Raw genomic sequence first — 16,090 nt, 5'->3', positions numbered from 1 at the left:
CGCCTGATGCCGGGGGAACGGCAATCCCCAGGGGATGCCACGTCACCCCTCGCAGGCACGTTGTGGCATGACTGCCCAAGCCATCCATGGCCCCGGGCCTGTTCCCATTTCAGCGAGGAGCAAAGCCTAGGGCTACGGCACGGAGACCAGGGGCACCCTGCCATGCCTGATCCCGGTGAGATGCATCGGGAGGAATCCAAGATGGGCCCATTTGCCCATCGCTCTGGTTGGTGCTGGGTCGTTCCCTGCCAGGCTGGTCCCGCGGCTCAGACCGGGGGGCTTCTGCCACGCCCCGTGAAGCTCTGCTGAAACTTTCTGAAGAGAGCCCATCACGTGGCGCTCCTGTGGCTGCCATCAGCTTCCTGCCCTCGCATGGCCCCCATCACCGTGGTATCTGGGCAGCTGTTGGGGGTCGTCGAGCTGTGGGCAGGGGACTCAGCCCCTGAATCTAATCAGCAGCTGCTCCTTGCAGGGGGCGTCTGTCATTGCCCTTTATCTGGCTGCGCTAAGGGGAGAGTACTTCGTCGCAGGGGATGGGGGGTGGGAGATTGCTTCCCGGGTGCCCCAGCTGCCCATTGCCAAGGGTGGGTTTTAGCCCCTGTGCCCCGTGTCCCTGCCGCAGGTGCGAAGCTAATGTGACGATCGCCATCCAAACCAACAAGCCAATCCCAAACTGCGAGATCAAGAACCGGCCCAGCCTGCTGGTGGAGAAGATCAACCTCTTTGCCATGTTCGGCACTGGCATTTCCATGAGCACCTGGGTGTGGACCAAAGCCACCCTCCTCATCTGGAAGCGCACCTGGTGCAGGTAGGAGCAGCCCTGCCCCCAGCCCCCAGCTGCTGGGGGTCTCAAGGCCCTGTATCCCCTGAGCCCCAGGAGCTGAGGCTCCGCTTGCGGGACCACATGCCCATCGCCCCCAAGGCCCAGTCCAGCCCAGGTCTGTAGCTGTTCTCATCCAGCAGCTGTCTGGTGGCCCATGTGCAATGAATATGGCGGGTCTCAGCCGGTTCCTAGGGGATGGTGTGTGTTCCCAACAGAGAGGCACAGAGTGGTGTGTGTCAGAAGCTGAGATGGGGAGGGTCAGGCCTAGTGACTGGAGCAGTGGTAGTGGTGGGTGCGGTGGCAACTGGGCCAGGCCCTGGAGCCAAAGGTTGGAGTCACGAGTCAAGAGCAGGTTTGGAACAAAGCAAAGGCAGGACTGGGAACGAGGCTGGAGTCGGAGAAGGGCTGGGAACGAGGCTGGAGTCGGAGCAGGGCTGGGAACGAGGCTGGAGTCGGGGCAGGGCTGGAGCAGGGCTGGGAACGAGGCTGGAGTCGGGGCAGGGCTGGAGCAGGATTGGGAACGAGGCTGGAGTCGGGGCAGGGCTGGAGCAGGATTGGGAACGAGGCTGGAGTCGGGGCAGGGCTGGAGCAGGATTGGGAACGAGGCTGGAGTCGGGGCAGGGCTGGAGCAAGGGTCACCAGACCCGCTTGTGGATTGGCTGGAGCCTAGCGCAGGACGGACCCATCACCAGATGTGACTTCCCCGGGCTCGTTCAGGGGTGGCTCATCAGCTCCCAGCCTGGAGGCCGAATTCCCTGGGCCCCCCTAGCTACGGCCCCTCTGGTTTGGGAGCGACGCACGTCTGCGGGGGAGAGGGAAGCTTGTGCAGCCAGCACCACCTGTGTCCTACCTGGATCTGGCTCCGTCGGGGGCACTGGTCTCCCAGGCTGCCCCTCCAGCCCTAGATGCCCATTAAAGAGGTGGGGGAGGGGAAAGGATTTCTCCATCCGGAGCAGGGGGGCTGAGACCCCATTGTGCAGTCCCCTCCTTTCGGCCAAGCTGCATGGGGAGCCGCGTGGTGCTGCGGAGAAGGGGCAGATCCCGGAGTTAGGAGGGGCCGGGTGGGGGGGGCGCCTGCGTGAGTTTGACCCACGGCTGCAGGGGGGCTGCCGCGAGTCCCCCCAAGACCTTTTGTGCCGAGGGGTCGGGGCTCCTGGAGGGGTGATTCCGGGGATGGGGCTTGGGGCCCCCGTCTCATGGACACCAAAGCCCTGGCCACCACTCTGGAAGTGAATTTTATGCCCATTTTCCAGACCCATCACCCAGCCAGAGTGGCGGGAAGGGCCCTGGAGAACCCAGCCCTTGGTGCCAGCGTGTTCCCCACCGTGGTGCGGGGAAGGAGCGGGACATCGAGTCCTTTGGGTTGGGATGATGGAGGGATTCCCTTGGTTACAGACAAACAGATGGCTTCCTGGTTCAGCGGGAGAGGGGCGGAGGGGGGCAGCCCAGGAGCTGCAGCCCTGGCTCTCCTCAGCCCCACCCCGGGGGATCTCCAGCGCCCTGCTGGAGAGGATCAGTGCCCTGCCCTCCCCCGCTGAGCCAGCCCTCCCCCTGCCCCCCATTCCCTCCCCCACAGGCTGACCGGCCAGAGCGACGACGAGCCCAAGAGGATCAAGAAAAGCAAGATGATCGCCAAGGCCTTCTCCAAGCGGAAGGAGCTGCTGCACAACCCGGAGCAGGAGCTGTCCTTCAGCATGCACACCGTCTCGCACGACGGGCCCGTGGGTACGTCCCGGGCGGGGGCGGGGACCACGGGGGCTTTCACACACTACCGCCCCTGGCGGTAGGCCCCCTCTTCGGTGGCAGGTTTGCAGCCCCCACTGCAAGACGCTTCTGTGGTCCCAGCTTTGTTGTGGGGCACCTGGGCCGTGGTTCTCAGCAAGGCGCCTCCCTCCACTCTCACTAGAGGGCACTGCCAAGAGCGCCGGGGGCACCCCAGGCTTCCGCAGGGTGAGACCAGCCCGTAACGCCCAGTCTGACTGCGCCCATCGCGCTGCCTTGTTGTTAAGTGTGTGGCTGAATCCCTGCGTCCCTGAAAGGGGCCAGCAGCTAGAAGAGAAGAACGGCCAGACTGGGCCAGAGCAATGGTCCATCTAGCCCAGTATCGTGTCTTCCGACAATGGCTGGTGCCAGGTGCTGGGAATAAACAGAACAGGCATCCACTGAGTGATCCATCCCCTGTCGTCCATTCCCAGCATCTGGCAAACAGAGGCTAGGGACACCCAGAGCCTGGGGTGGCATCCCTGATCACTTGGCTAATAGCCATTGATGGCCCTATCTCTCTAGAGCAGTGTTTCTCAAACTGGGGTCCAGGAGATCCACGGGCCCCACTGATCAACTCCTGCCCCGCCTTCCCAGCGCCTTCTGCACGCCAGCGAACAGTGGGGACAGGAAAAGTTGCGGTGGGACCTTGGGGGAAGGGGTGGAGTTGGGGGCAGGGCCTGGGACTGAGCATGAGGCTTGGGGATCCATGAAAAAATTAAAATCAAAATGGGGGTCCTCGGGTTGCTAAAGTTTGAGAACCACTGCCCTAGAGCAATATCCCAGTCCTGTGCCAGGGAGCCGGCAAGCTGCAGGATTTATTTACACATTAAAAGCACTGTCAGAAAAGCGACTGACTTACAAATGTCCATGTCTAGTTGGCAGCCGGTGTCAAGTGGAGTGCCCCAGGGGTCGGTCCTGGGGCCGGTTTTGTTCAATATCTTCATAAATGATCTGGAGGATGGTGTGGATTGCACTCTCAGCAAATTTGCAGATGATACTAAACTAGGAGGAGTGGTAGATACGCTGGAGGGCAGGGATAGGATACAGAGGGACCTAGAAAAATTGGAGGATTGGGCCAAAAGAAATCTGATGAGGTTCAATAAGGATAAGTGCAGGGTCCTGCACTTAGGACGGAAGAACCCAATGCACAGCTACAGACTAGGGACCGAATGGCTCGGCAGCAGTTCTGTGGAAAAGGACCTAGGGGTGACAGTGGACGAGAAGCTGGATATGAGTCAGCAGTGTGCCCTTGTTGCCAAGAAGGCTGATGGCATTTTGGGATGTATAAGTAGGGGCATAGCGAGCAGATCGAGGGACGTGATCGTTCCCCTCTATTCGACATTGGTGAGGCCTCATCTGGAGTACTGTGTCCAGTTTTGGGCCCCACACTACAAGAAGGATGTGGATAAATTGGAGAGAGTCCAGCGAAGGGCAACAAAAATGATTAGGGGTCTGGAACACATGACTTACGAGGAGAGGCTGAGGGAGCTGGGATTGTTTAGTCTGCAGAAGAGAAGAATGAGGGGGGATTTGATAGCTGCTTTCAACTACCTGAGAGGTGGTTCCAGAGAGGATGGTTCTAGACTATTCTCAGTGGTGGAAGAGGACAGGACAAGGAGTAATGGTCTCAAATTGCAGTGGGGGAGGTTTAGGTTGGATATTAGGAAAAACTTTTTCCCTAGGAGGGTGGTGAAACACTGGAATGTGTTACCTAGGGAGGTGGTAGAATCTCCTTCCTTAGAAGTTTTTAAGGTCAGGCTTGACAAAGCCCTGGCTGGGATGATTTAATTGGGGATTTGTCCTGCTTTGAGCAGGGGGTTGGACAAGATGACCTCCTGAGGTCCCTTCCAACCCTGATATTCTATGATTCTATGAAATGGCCCCGCCCTACCCAACAGATCTGCTCCTTGGACCCAGTTCCCTCCTGGCGTAACTCCATGAGTCCAAGGAAGTTACCTCAGAAGGTGCACGTCTCTGTCTAGCTAAGTTATTTGTGTGGCCCAGTATCGGAGCGCCTCAGAGTCTTTAGTGGAATTATCCTCGCTCGTCCCTGAGTGGCCGGGGCTCTTATCCCCATAGGGAAGAAGGGAAACTGAGGCAGAAGGAGGCGAAGTGACTCGCCCATGGTCACAGTCGAAGTCTGGCAGAACAGGGAATTGGACCCAGATGTGCTGTAACCACTGGCTCATCCTGCCTGTCTGTGTACGGAGTAATAATTAATTAAGTGACTACAGTATGTTGTTAGTCAGAAGAGGGAGCCGGATTCTAGCCCAACTCATGCAGCAGTTCGCCATTCTGTGGCCAAAGATCCATTTAAAGGGCCAGACCCTGCGCTCTGCGCCCCCCTCGCCCCGCCCCGCCATCATCCAGGCACCCCTCAGGCTGACTTCTGGCCTGTTTGGCCGTCGCGTCGTTGCTGTTGGTGATGTCACAGCCCGGCAAAGACCCTCTGGGCTCTCAGCTCCTAGGCAGCTGGAAAAGGCATCCTCACTGTGTCAGCATGCTGTAAAGGGCCGTTAGCACAGGGTCCAGCCTCTGCGGGCTGGGGACATCGTGTGGGAATGGGAGGGCCTCCTGGTTGCCCCGAGAGCGCAGGGCGTTGGTTCCGGCATGGGCTGCTTGTGGGATCAGCTGGAGGGGCAGGAGATTGGGGTGAATCAGTGAAGATCCCCCCCACCCTGGCTCAGGCCGCGGGATTCCCCCCTCCGCTGAACAGGCTGTAAGAATCTCCTCTGTGGCTTTCGTCCCAGCTGGTTTGGCTTTCGACATCAACGAGCCCTCAGCTGACATGTCCTCGGCCTGGGCCCAGCACGTCACCAAGATGGTGGCCAGGAGAGGGGCTATCTTGCCGCAGGACATCTCTGTCACGCCCGTGGCGACACCCGGTGAGTCCCTGGGAAAGCGTGGGGCGGGGAGGGAGGCGGGCAGGCGATGAGGTCATGACATCACGTGTGTCTGCACCAGGTACATTTTGTCCCGGTAGCACCTAGAGGTTTCTGTTGAGGTCAGGGCCCCTTTGTGGTGGGTGCTGCTCAGCCCCACAGTGAGAGACACACCCTGCAATCTAGCTTCTGACAGCTGGGAAACTGAGGCAGAAAGATGAATGTCCGCAGAGCCAGAAATCAAATGCAGGATTCCTGCGTCCCAGTGCCTTAGTCACAAGGCCAGCTTTGCTCTCCACATTTAGATGGAAAGCACTGGGCTGGAAGTCAGGAGACTTTGGTTTTCCTCCTCGCCCTGACACTAACCTAGTGCGTGACCTGGGGCAAGTCACTTCTCCACCTGTAAAATGGGGGCAGCTCAGAGCTGGGATAGCAGGGGGCTGCAGGTTGGGATTGAGGAGCACTGAAGAGCTGCATGTGAGTTGTTCAGAGCTGGGATAGCAGGGGGCTGCAGGTCGGGATTGAGGGGGGTGGGGAGCTATTCGGGGGAGCTCAGAGCTGGGATAGCAGGGGGCTGCAGGTTGGGATTGAGGAGCACTGAAGAGCTGCGTGTGAGTTGTTCAGAGCTGGGATAGCAGGGGGCTGCAGGTCGGGATTGAGGGGGGTGGGGAGCTATTCGGGGGAGCTCAGAGCTGGGATAGCAGGGGGCTGCAGGTTGGGATTGAGGTCATGGGCAAAGCCATGTAAGGGGCCCATGACGGGAACAGTCAGGAGCAGGGGTTGGGATTGAGGGCCATTGGCGGGGCTGGGGCAGCAGGGAATCTCTGGCTGGGACGGGTGCAGTGACAGAGCTGGGTGAGGACAAGGATCCATCGCACTTGCCCATGCTGTGCCCGCACTCGGGTCCATCTCCTGCCGTCCCGGTCACTGAGTTTGCCCGCAGCGTTTTACCAGTGAACCCACCCGGGAAGGCCCCTCTCACCCCGTCTCCCCTCTCTCGTGCCTTTAGTGCCGCCGGACGAAAGGGCGAACCTGTGGGTGGTGGACGCAGAGATCTCGTCCGAGATGGAGAAAAGAGCCAGCCGCAAGAAGAAGACGAGGAGGAAGAAGAAGGAAGTCTGCCCCCTGGGGCCCGCCATCTGTGATGTGGGCTACTTCACCCCGCAGGCCCGCAGTGCCGTCCCTCGCCTGCCCAAGCTGCCAAGGCAGAAGTGCCTGGTCTCCAACCCCAGGGAGTCTCAGCTTGGGGAAGAGGTGCCACCCCTGGGCTCCTACCCTGGCCTGGGGCTCAGCGTCTCCCAGCACAAAGGCCTCATCCCCCAGGGGTCCCAGGACAAACCCACCAGCTGCAGGAAACACGATGCCTTCCATCTGATCAGCAACCCCTTCTGCCCCGAGACCCGGCCCCAGGAAGATCTGGCCCTCGAGGGCAGCGTGAGGTGCTTCCTGGCACGCCAGCAGTACAACAGCTCATTCCGGCCCCCCGCCGCGGGCCTGGATCCCGGTGCCCTGCCCAGTGGGAGCGTCCCCTGCGGGCCAAGGACTCATGGCAGAAGGGCAGGCTTCGCCCCCCTCCACTCCCAGACAAATCTCATGGATGCCGAGCTGCTGGATGCCGACTCAGACTTTTAGGCCAGGAGGGACCCAGACCCTTTCTGCTGCCTGGATAAGCCCTGGAGACCACCTCATGGGGAGACAGACTGTGGAGGAGCCTGAAGATCCCCCAGCATACAGACACGGGTTTAAAGCTCACACTCCAGGTTCCAACCAGGTACGGTTTTCGCTCAGAGGCAGGTTCTTCTCTGCTGCAAACCTTGATGCTTCCTTGGTAGTTTGCGGCTGCTTTTGAACTCCTTCCCCATCCTGGGTTTCCCGGGCACCTCCCTGCTGATCTTCCCACCCGAGACATTCGGCCCTCGTCCTGCCTGCGGGAGGGCGCCAGCCCTCATCTCAGCTGGTTTCACAGCAGCTGGACGTGGCCTACCAGGTATTGTTATTTATTGCTCCGCGGGTGACGGAAACAAAACCAAACGGATGTTTGCTGGTGATGCCCCGAGAGGCCAGGCTCCTGCGGGGCTTGTGGGATGGATCCAGGATGCCCCAGCTCCTAGATGGAGTCGTGGATTGTTCCTTTCTTCACCCTGCTGCATGGAGTTTTTTGAGGACTCCCCCACCGGCAGCTCTGCCCCAACTGGGTGCTGTGTTTGCTCCCCAATCTTTGGACCGGGGGTTGGGATGAGCCTAGGAAAAGGAGAGAAACGTCCCTTGATGGCCTGGTATCAGGGAGGTTGGGGGTCTATACAGAGAGGAGCCTCTCCAAGGGCAGAGATAAGATCCTGTGGCTTCCTTATTCCAGGAGCTTCCGGCTGTCCCATGAACGACACTGGGGGCTGAAAGGAAGGGGATGGTGGCTCTTTGCCACGGCAGCTGTAATAGACAGCGGGAGAGTTTATTTAGGGGTCTGTCTATTCAACTCTCCGAAGCGCAGGGGCCGCGTCGCTCCCGGATCTTCGCCCATTCGCTATTGCCAGGAGAGGTGGAGACTTTGTACAGGGAGGGGCAGCGTAACACGTCACCAGCATCGACCTCTGTGACTCAGCCAATCAGCACAACCCTCCTTGGGGCGCATCTAATAGTTCCCCGTACATCTGGAGGCAGGGACATGTTACCCAGCTCTGGAACCAGGGGCCTGGGCCAGGCTTGTGATGAACGGGACAGTCCCGGCTTGTAGTGCTCCATGCGGCTCTCACGAAGCATTGCATGCTGGGATTTGTAGTCCCTTGCATTTTGGAACGTGTCCTCCTCTCTGATATATGTCTATTAATGCCCCTGTTGGAGATCCTCCTGGCTTGCTAGATGGGACCAGTTCAAAACAAGCACACACTCAGCCTTCCCCTTTGACGGCTCCATCCCTGTGTGCGGAGGAAGCTAACTGGGCCCCGTCCGGCTAGATGTTACTTAGTGGGTTTGAATATTTCTGTTGTGCTACTGTTTTTTTAATGTATCTGTATAATACACAGAGACGTTTACTGGTGCTGAAGGCCATAAAAGGGATGTCCCAGCTAGAAATCCCTTACAGGAGCATGTCATGTTGCCTGCCTTGGGCCCGGATCTTGTTTACTGTGCTTTTCGCTGTGGAATATAAAACATTGTCGCCCTTCCCACACCCAAAATGTGCCCCGTTCTGCCCCCCATCCCGCCAGTTTCACTCCACTGAAGTCAGTGAAGTTACTCCGGATTGAAAAGGACATAACTGAGAACCGAATGAGACCCTTCGTCTGTATCAGAGCTGCGCGCTCCTGTTCCCTTTGGTCACCGGGATCCCCTTCACAAAGACAGCCTCAGAGGATGTATTCTTGCTGGGGAGGGCCTTATTCCTCCTGTGTCCCAGCATCCCAAGCGGTAGGGAAGTGGCTTTTGATTGGCTGACAGTGATGGCCGAGAGCAGCTATGCTCCAAACCAGAGCAGTTGGCCTGAGGCGAAACAGAAGCAGCTGTGTTGGATGGACGGTGTTGGAGGAGGTGTGTTCCCCAAGCTGGGGGCATGTAAAGGGCAAATAAAACTTCTTTTCTGGTGCGCTTGCGCCCTCAGAACCTCCCAGGTGGTTGGAATCCCCTTTTGCTCAAGAGTTGGTGGTTAAATGGGACGTGTGTCGTGGCTGTTTTCACGTAAAGGGCGGAGTCTCTCATGTGCAAGCCCCGCCCCATCTGACTGTTTCTGTGTAAGGGGCGGAGACTCTCAAGGGCTAACCCCACCTCTCGGGTGTAAGGGGTGGAGACTTGCTGGTGCTAATCCCTCCCCTCAGTCTGAGGGTCTGTCTGTTGGAATTGTTGACCTCCTGGGGTCAGGGGAGCTATTCCAGACGCAGGTAAAAACCAGCTCGACCTTTGACCCAGAACTCAAACCTGGAACTTCCAGAAGGTTTAAAAAGTCCGGCTGCCACAAACCGCTCATTTTCCATGTTCATGAGCCTCCGGGTTCCAGCTGGCAATGCCCCAGACCCAGGAGGAAGTCTCGCCTCGTGGCATTTCTGGGCATGCAGGGAGTCTCTTCCCACTGGAGGGGCTGAGCTGAAAAGTCGGGCTGAAGATATAAAGTTTGCAGGGGCAGGTCTGGGCCCAGGGTTCCAGTTTGGCCCATTGTAAGGACGGGGGCAGCCAGGCCCATTGTAGCCAGATCTGAACTCCCCCAAAGTTCTGGGTGGACTGGAGCTGGCGTTCTCACTGAGTCCTGTCAAAACTCCTAGCCTGGCTCTGCAGGTGCAAGGGGGTTGGAGAAGCATCGAAGTGTCTTTGGTTTCTCCTGACCCTAATTATCTCCCTGAGGGCTCTGCACTGCAAATTCCTGTATAGGGCCCAGTATACAGAGGCTGGCAGATGCACACACTGCTAAGTGGGTCTCTCCAAATAATATAATGCCCAGCAAAAATGCTGCGGCTTTATGCTGGAATTAAGGTGGTAAATGATTCCATAAGAACGTAGGAATTTTGGATCCTACGAAGACCGGTTCAGACCCCAGGTGTATCTAGTTCACTGTCTTGTCTGTGACCGTGGTCCACACCAAATGCTTTGGAAGAAGGCGTAAGACTCTTCCTAGTGGTCAATTATAGAATATTCAGCCCTTCCAGGGGGTTTCTTCCTAGACCCTGGCAGTGTTAAGCAGACTAAGCCCTAAGGCATGAGGTTTCATATCCTTTCTAACATGTTTTCTATCTGTCGATGTTTATTATTCATGTAAATGTCTAAACTTTTGTTGAATCCTGCTAACTCCTGGTCTCAATGATATCCAGTGACAGCAAGTTCCACAGGTTAATTTTTCTGTCTAAAAGAAAAAAAACTGCTTTTATCAGTATTAAATTTGCTACGTTTCAATTTGTCTGCCCCCTTATTTGTACATAATGAAAAATAACCCAGCACCACCAGATGGAGAGAAGCTTGGTAGCTTTTTCTTTTAAAAGACCCAAATGTTATAAAGCCCAGAGATCCTATCCAGAAGTCCATGTGAATGGGCATTTCCATTTTAAATCAGGCAACATTTAAATGGTGTAAAAATGAGGTTTTATAAAACTGAAGGCCAGTAGACTGTCTGCCCAACTTTAAAAAAAAAAAAAACTTCAGTGGAAACAATTGGCTTTTTAAATGCACAAACTTTCACCTGTAGTGTTTGGGAACCCAAAGCACAGAGAATCTCTGGGTGAAACTGCCTCCGACCAAAATGAAACTGACGTCAGGAATTTTTCATCATCTGAATCATGAGTCATGCAAAAATAAAATGAAGATCAAGAAGAATGACAAACTGGGTTTAAAGAATTATTTTCTTTTAACAAGCAAAAGAGTTAATATCATAGGTCGAGAGATAATGTTGACAGAGTTAAACATTGGGAATGCACAGATGAGATCACCCAAACAGCCTTAACTCTGCCCTTGCATCACTGCCCACAGAACACCCTAAAACCAGGAGACCAGCCTATTTTCTAACAATGCACATCAGTCAGTGTAAATGGATCTAAATGGATTATTTTACTCCTGTTTATAAGCCAATTGGACACTATACTTAAAGGCCTGGTGTTAATTTAGATTGTTTTTGACATTAACTAATTTTTTAAAATCCCTTTCAATATCATGTCCTGATTTCATATAATTCTTCTAAAAATATTTATAAGGGATTTTTCTGCTCCCTTGTTGAAATTTACAAAGGCAGTTTCAGCAAGAGAGAAGTTGGCCAGCCAGCTATCCAGGGAAAACAGGGAAATTGACCCTAAATAAAATGCTGCCGAATGCACAAAGGAAACCAGGTTGGAAAAAGAGGATTTTCTTGCTAACTTCTTTCTGCTCCTGCGATCTCAGGTATTTCTTATAACTCATTATTATTTGTATTATGATAATACCCAGGACCCGGATCCCATGTCACTAGGTGCTGCAAAACCCAGAACAAAAAGACGGTTCCCGCCGCAAAGAACTTACTCTAAGACCAGAGACAACAGATGGATACAGACAGGTGGGCAAGTACAAGGAAACCATGAGACACTATTGATCAGCAGCTGTCTCAGCACATCAGCTGCCTAATCGTTGTCAAGTTTCTATGTAGGCATCACAGCAAAGGAGAGTTTTAAGGGATTTGAAGGAGGACAATGAATAACAGGGACAAAGTATTTTTGGGTGGACGGCGTCCGTTTTAAACTGGCTACATCAAACTCCACCTGCCTCTAGAACGCGGGGAAAAAACAGGCTGTTACCCTACCCCCTTACTCCAGGCTGGCACCTGTCAGCCTGATGCATATAGAATAGAGAGGTGTATAGGGGAATCCCCAGTTCTGTTAGGTATAGTTCCAATCACTCATTTGCAGGAGGGCAGGCAAATCTGTCCGGGGAGCAGATTGCTTCCTTAGCTTTACATACTTGTTAATCTGAAGCCTTTTTCTCCAAGCGGTGGGGGAGTGCAGGGCAGGCCCGAGTGTATGTGCAGGGCCTGGGATGAAGAATTGTCCCCCTTGGCAAGAACCAGGGATCCTTGCAGCCTGGGCTGTCTGGAGGAGTCCGTGCTGCAGCAGAGGAGGGGAGGGGACTATACATTGCAATGGCCACATGCCGGAGGGTGGAGCGGATGCACTGGACAGCCCTGCTCCTTGTGTTACTGCTATGCAACAGGGTTGGCTGGTGCCTGAGTTTACGGGAGTTGGTTGGGGGCATCCATGCTTGAACCCTGCTGAAAATTCACCTCCCTGAGTTTGCCCATTGGTCTGCCTGCTCCCCGCTGAGCTGCAGGGCAGCTCTGTCCTGGCCCTGTGTACCAATGGGCCATGTGATCCAGCATCTTGTCTGATGGTGGCCACATGCTCCAGGGGAAGGTGTGGTTTAGGTTGGCGGCCAGGAGGCCTTACTGAGGTCAGGGGGAAGGAGAAGGGGGCGCTGAAGAGATGTGGGATGAGAAGAAGCGGGCAGCATTTTTCCCCACCAGCTGCCACACCTGTGGCTCCAGCTGAGCTGTGCGGGTGGGGAGAGCGCAGGGCTGGAATGGCTGGGGCAGGGCACAGGTCAGAAGTGAGGAGCAGCAGCAGAGCTGGGCAGGGGAGCGGGAGCCCGGACTGGAATGTTGGGGGGGGGGGGGGCTGTGAGGCTGAATTAAGGGCCATCAGCAGAAGTGTGCGTGGGGAGAGATCAGGACTGGAATAGCAGGGGGTCAGGATTGAGGGGCACCGGCAGAGCTGGGGGGCAGGGCTGGAATAACAGGGGGCTGTGAGTCGGGATTGAGGGGCACCGGCAGAGCTGGGGGGCAGGGCTGGAATAACAGGGGGCTGTGAGTCGGGATTGAGGGGCACCGGCAGAGTTGGGGGCAGGGCTGGAATAACAAGGGGCTGTGGGTCAGGATTGAGGGGTATCACTAGAGCTATGCGCACCTCCCTTCCTGTAACACTCAAGACAGTAGCATCAACCCTTTATTTTTGCTAAATTCACACCATTTTTAAGTTAGGTCTTTCTGAAAGAGCGATCAAAGACGCCCTCGCCTGCACTCATTTGGAAGGGTGACAATGCCACGATTCAGCAACCGTTCTCCTGCATGGGGGTGCACAGCAGCCGGTGGGGCCCGCTGATGCTAAATATTCCACAGGGGCTTATACAGTCTAGAGAAGGGAAAAGCTGGAGCAGCCCTTTGCCACGAGATGGCGCTCTGGGCCTAGCTGTCATTGATGACCATTGCAACTCCAAGGTGGTCCCAGCGTAGGACCAGTTCTCCGTGCAGATTTTGGGCGCTGTGCTAGGCCGTAGGTTTAGCAGAACAGTCTGTCCTGCGCTTGCTGGCTTGGCTCGAAGTGCCTGCCTGGTTATTCTGGTCCTGCCAGGCAGGAGCAAATCTGCATTCCCATCACGGCAGCCATTGGCCCGGGGAGTCGAAGGGGGAGACGCATGTATTTTGGCAACCGCTGCAAAGCACCTCTTTATTTAGCTTGGGAGTGAGGCCAGCAGCTCCCGTCCCACCCCACAGCAGGCCCTCCAGGAGAAAAACTTGTAAATATTTCCTGCTGAAAGCTGTGGCATGGTGGCCTTTCTTCACATGTTGGATGAACAGCAGCAGCCCGAGAGGAGCGGCCGGCCTGAGGGGCAGTCAGTATAATTCGTGCTCGATCCCTGCTTCAAATCCAGCCTTGATCGAGAGAGGCTGATGGTTGTTCCTGCCAACAGTTCTCAGCCTTTGTGACGGGAATTGCAGTCCAGTTCCTAGGCAGACAGGTGTTTGCTTCTGAAACCCGCTAGCACTGATTATCCCACGTTATTGGCAGCCTCAGCAGAGGGGCTAGGCACAGCTGTGGCTCTGGAGCCTGAATTCCCCTCTTCCCCCAGTGGGCTAGTGTCTCCAGATCAGGGCTGGGGCATACGGTGGAAGCTGTCTCAGACGCTACGTGCTTTGCTGGTTTTGAATCCAGGACTTTGAACTCCAGAGCTGCTCCACTTTCCACAGTATTACGGGAGTTCTCGCGAGTCTCTCCTTGCCGAGTAATAAGGTTCTAGAAAACCTTCCCCACGAGAAGTGTTCTGGGTGTTACCCACATCAGTGAGCTTTAGTATCTTGTGATATCAAGCACATGGAGGAGGTCAAGTTCAAGACCTCGTTAGTCGTAGTGGTGGTTAAACATTTATATTGAGGTAGCACCTAGAGGACTCCATCAGATTGAGCCCCACTCTGCTGGGAGCTGTACAAGCATCTAATACATTACAACACCTCCCCCAAAGAGCTCGCTGTCTGAAAGCCAAGATACAACAGGTGTCTTTGGATTCCCACTCCAGTGGCCTTTCCCTGGGGACCAGCAGCCGGTCTTCTCTCTCCTCGTGAGCATCATTTTAAATACTGCCCTCTGCCACAGTATCTAGCCAATGCCCTCAGCTTGATATGCTGCCTTTGCTGCTCTCAGCTCCAGCTGCTGCTCTTTAAATTGCTGTTCTCGTTGTCCCCTGAAATGATCCTCAGGGTCATCAGCCTTTGTTAGCAGGGCCCATGCAGATAGGGCTGAGTTTGCACCGTGCTCTGAATTCACTCAGGTTTGGTGACTCATCCTAAGGAGCTCTCAAGTTGAGAGTCCAGCCCTGAGAGCACACAACCCAGAGCCACGTTTTTCAGTCTGATTGTGAATGGTTTAGGATGTTGGTGGATTTTCATGGCCATCTCAAGGGTGTTTGCTTAGAAAAAGGACATAAGAGTGGCCATACTGGGTCAGACCAAGGGTCCATCTAGCCCAGTATCCTGTCTTCCAACAATGGCCAATGCCAGGTGCCCCAGAGGGAACGAACAGAACAGGGAATCATCAAGTGATCCATCCCCTGTCGCTCATTCCCAGCTTCTGGCAAACAGAGGCTAGGGACAGCATCCTGGCTAATACCTATTGATGGACCTATCCTCCATGAACTTATCTAGTTCTGGGGTGTAGGAAGAAAGGCCTTAGCTTAAGCCAGATGAGGGATTTTAACCACTGGAACAATTTACTGGGTCGTGGTGGATTCTCTATCACTGAACACTTTCAAATCAAGACTGGCTGTTTTTCTCAACGATCTGTTCTAGGTCAAACAGGAATTATTATTGGCCTGTGTTATGCATTAGGTCAGTCTAGTTCCTTCTGGCCTTAGAATCAATGGAAATCACAGCTCAGGATGTGTTTATGTGTCCCAAGTCCCTGGAGAAATTTGAGTCTGTTCCAGCCCTCAGCTACACAGCCTGGCTTTTTAGCTTAAGCTGCAGAGATTCATGCTCCTAGCTCTGGAGATCCCTGGTGCTGGCCAAGATGGCAACCGTCACATTGACACCTGACGTTTGGTTCCTTGAGAAGTAGTTGGGTTCGGGTCTGGCAGGTGGGTTGCCTGTTCTGAAAAAAAGCTTGAATGGTCTTATCCAGTGATGTGTGTGGGTGTCCTTGCCAGGCATTCACCAGCCAGGAGGTGCAGGAGTCAGGTTCACACAGAGCAGCCCAGACATTGCCCAGGGCTTTTGTATGGTCCAACCAAACTCAGGAAGGCCGGTGGGATGAGCCCTTCTCTCTGCTCTGAGGTGTCTTTCTCAGTCTTCAGTGGATCTTTGCAGTGAAGCACAATTTGCCAGTGGGGGTGGGAGCAGAAGGGAAGAGAGATGCTTGTGTCTGAGGTTGAGTCTGCAGCTCTGCTTTGCCCATCCTGTGCTGCAAAGTTTATTTTGGCTTCCTCCACAACTGGGTTGTGTTTTCACAGGAATCTTTGTACTGCTGGCGATCACGTTCCCAGCAACCCGAGGCTGAAAAATTGCAGAGTGCAGAGAAGATGAGTCCACAAAAATGATGCCAGTGCTGGAGAAAATGTCTCATAGTGAGAGAGTGAAAGAGCTTGATCTGTTTAATTCAGGGGTTCTCCAACTTAATTGCACTATAACCCCCTTCTGACAACAGAAATGACTAAACAACCCCAGGGGCAGGAGAGGGACCAAAGCCTGAGCCTGCCCTAATCCCACCGCCCCTGGGGGTGGGGGACCAAAGCCAAATCCTGAGCCCCACCGCCCTGGATCCCAGGGAGGGTCAAAGCCAAAGCCCAAGAGCTTCAGCTTGAGGCAGGGGGCCTTTAACCTGAGCTCCATCGCCCAGGGACAAAGCCCTCGGACTTTGGC

The 16,090-nt window shown here is 55.0% G+C and overlaps 2 protein-coding genes across 2 annotated transcripts in view; both read left to right on the top strand.

The window, feature by feature from the left end:
- Window positions 1-10,524, top strand: part of SMO (smoothened, frizzled class receptor) — a 31,556-nt gene extending 21,032 nt beyond the window's left edge. The window contains exons 9-12 of the mRNA XM_073328947.2: window positions 623-808; window positions 2,400-2,548; window positions 5,338-5,472; window positions 6,479-10,524. Coding sequence (XP_073185048.1) covers window positions 623-808; window positions 2,400-2,548; window positions 5,338-5,472; window positions 6,479-7,101 — 1,093 coding nt within the window. The 3' untranslated portion in view covers window positions 7,102-10,524. The remainder of the gene's footprint in view (window positions 1-622; window positions 809-2,399; window positions 2,549-5,337; window positions 5,473-6,478) is intronic.
- The window catches only part of AHCYL2 (adenosylhomocysteinase like 2), a 493,940-nt gene that overhangs the window by 229,871 nt on the left and 247,979 nt on the right, over window positions 1-16,090 (top strand). The gene's annotated exons all lie outside the window — the stretch shown is intronic.

This window comes from Lepidochelys kempii, chromosome 1, assembly GCF_965140285.1.
Source record: "Lepidochelys kempii isolate rLepKem1 chromosome 1, rLepKem1.hap1, whole genome shotgun sequence".
Lineage (NCBI taxonomy): Eukaryota > Metazoa > Chordata > Testudines > Cheloniidae > Lepidochelys > Lepidochelys kempii.
This window is presented reverse-complemented; position numbering and strand designations above follow the sequence as displayed.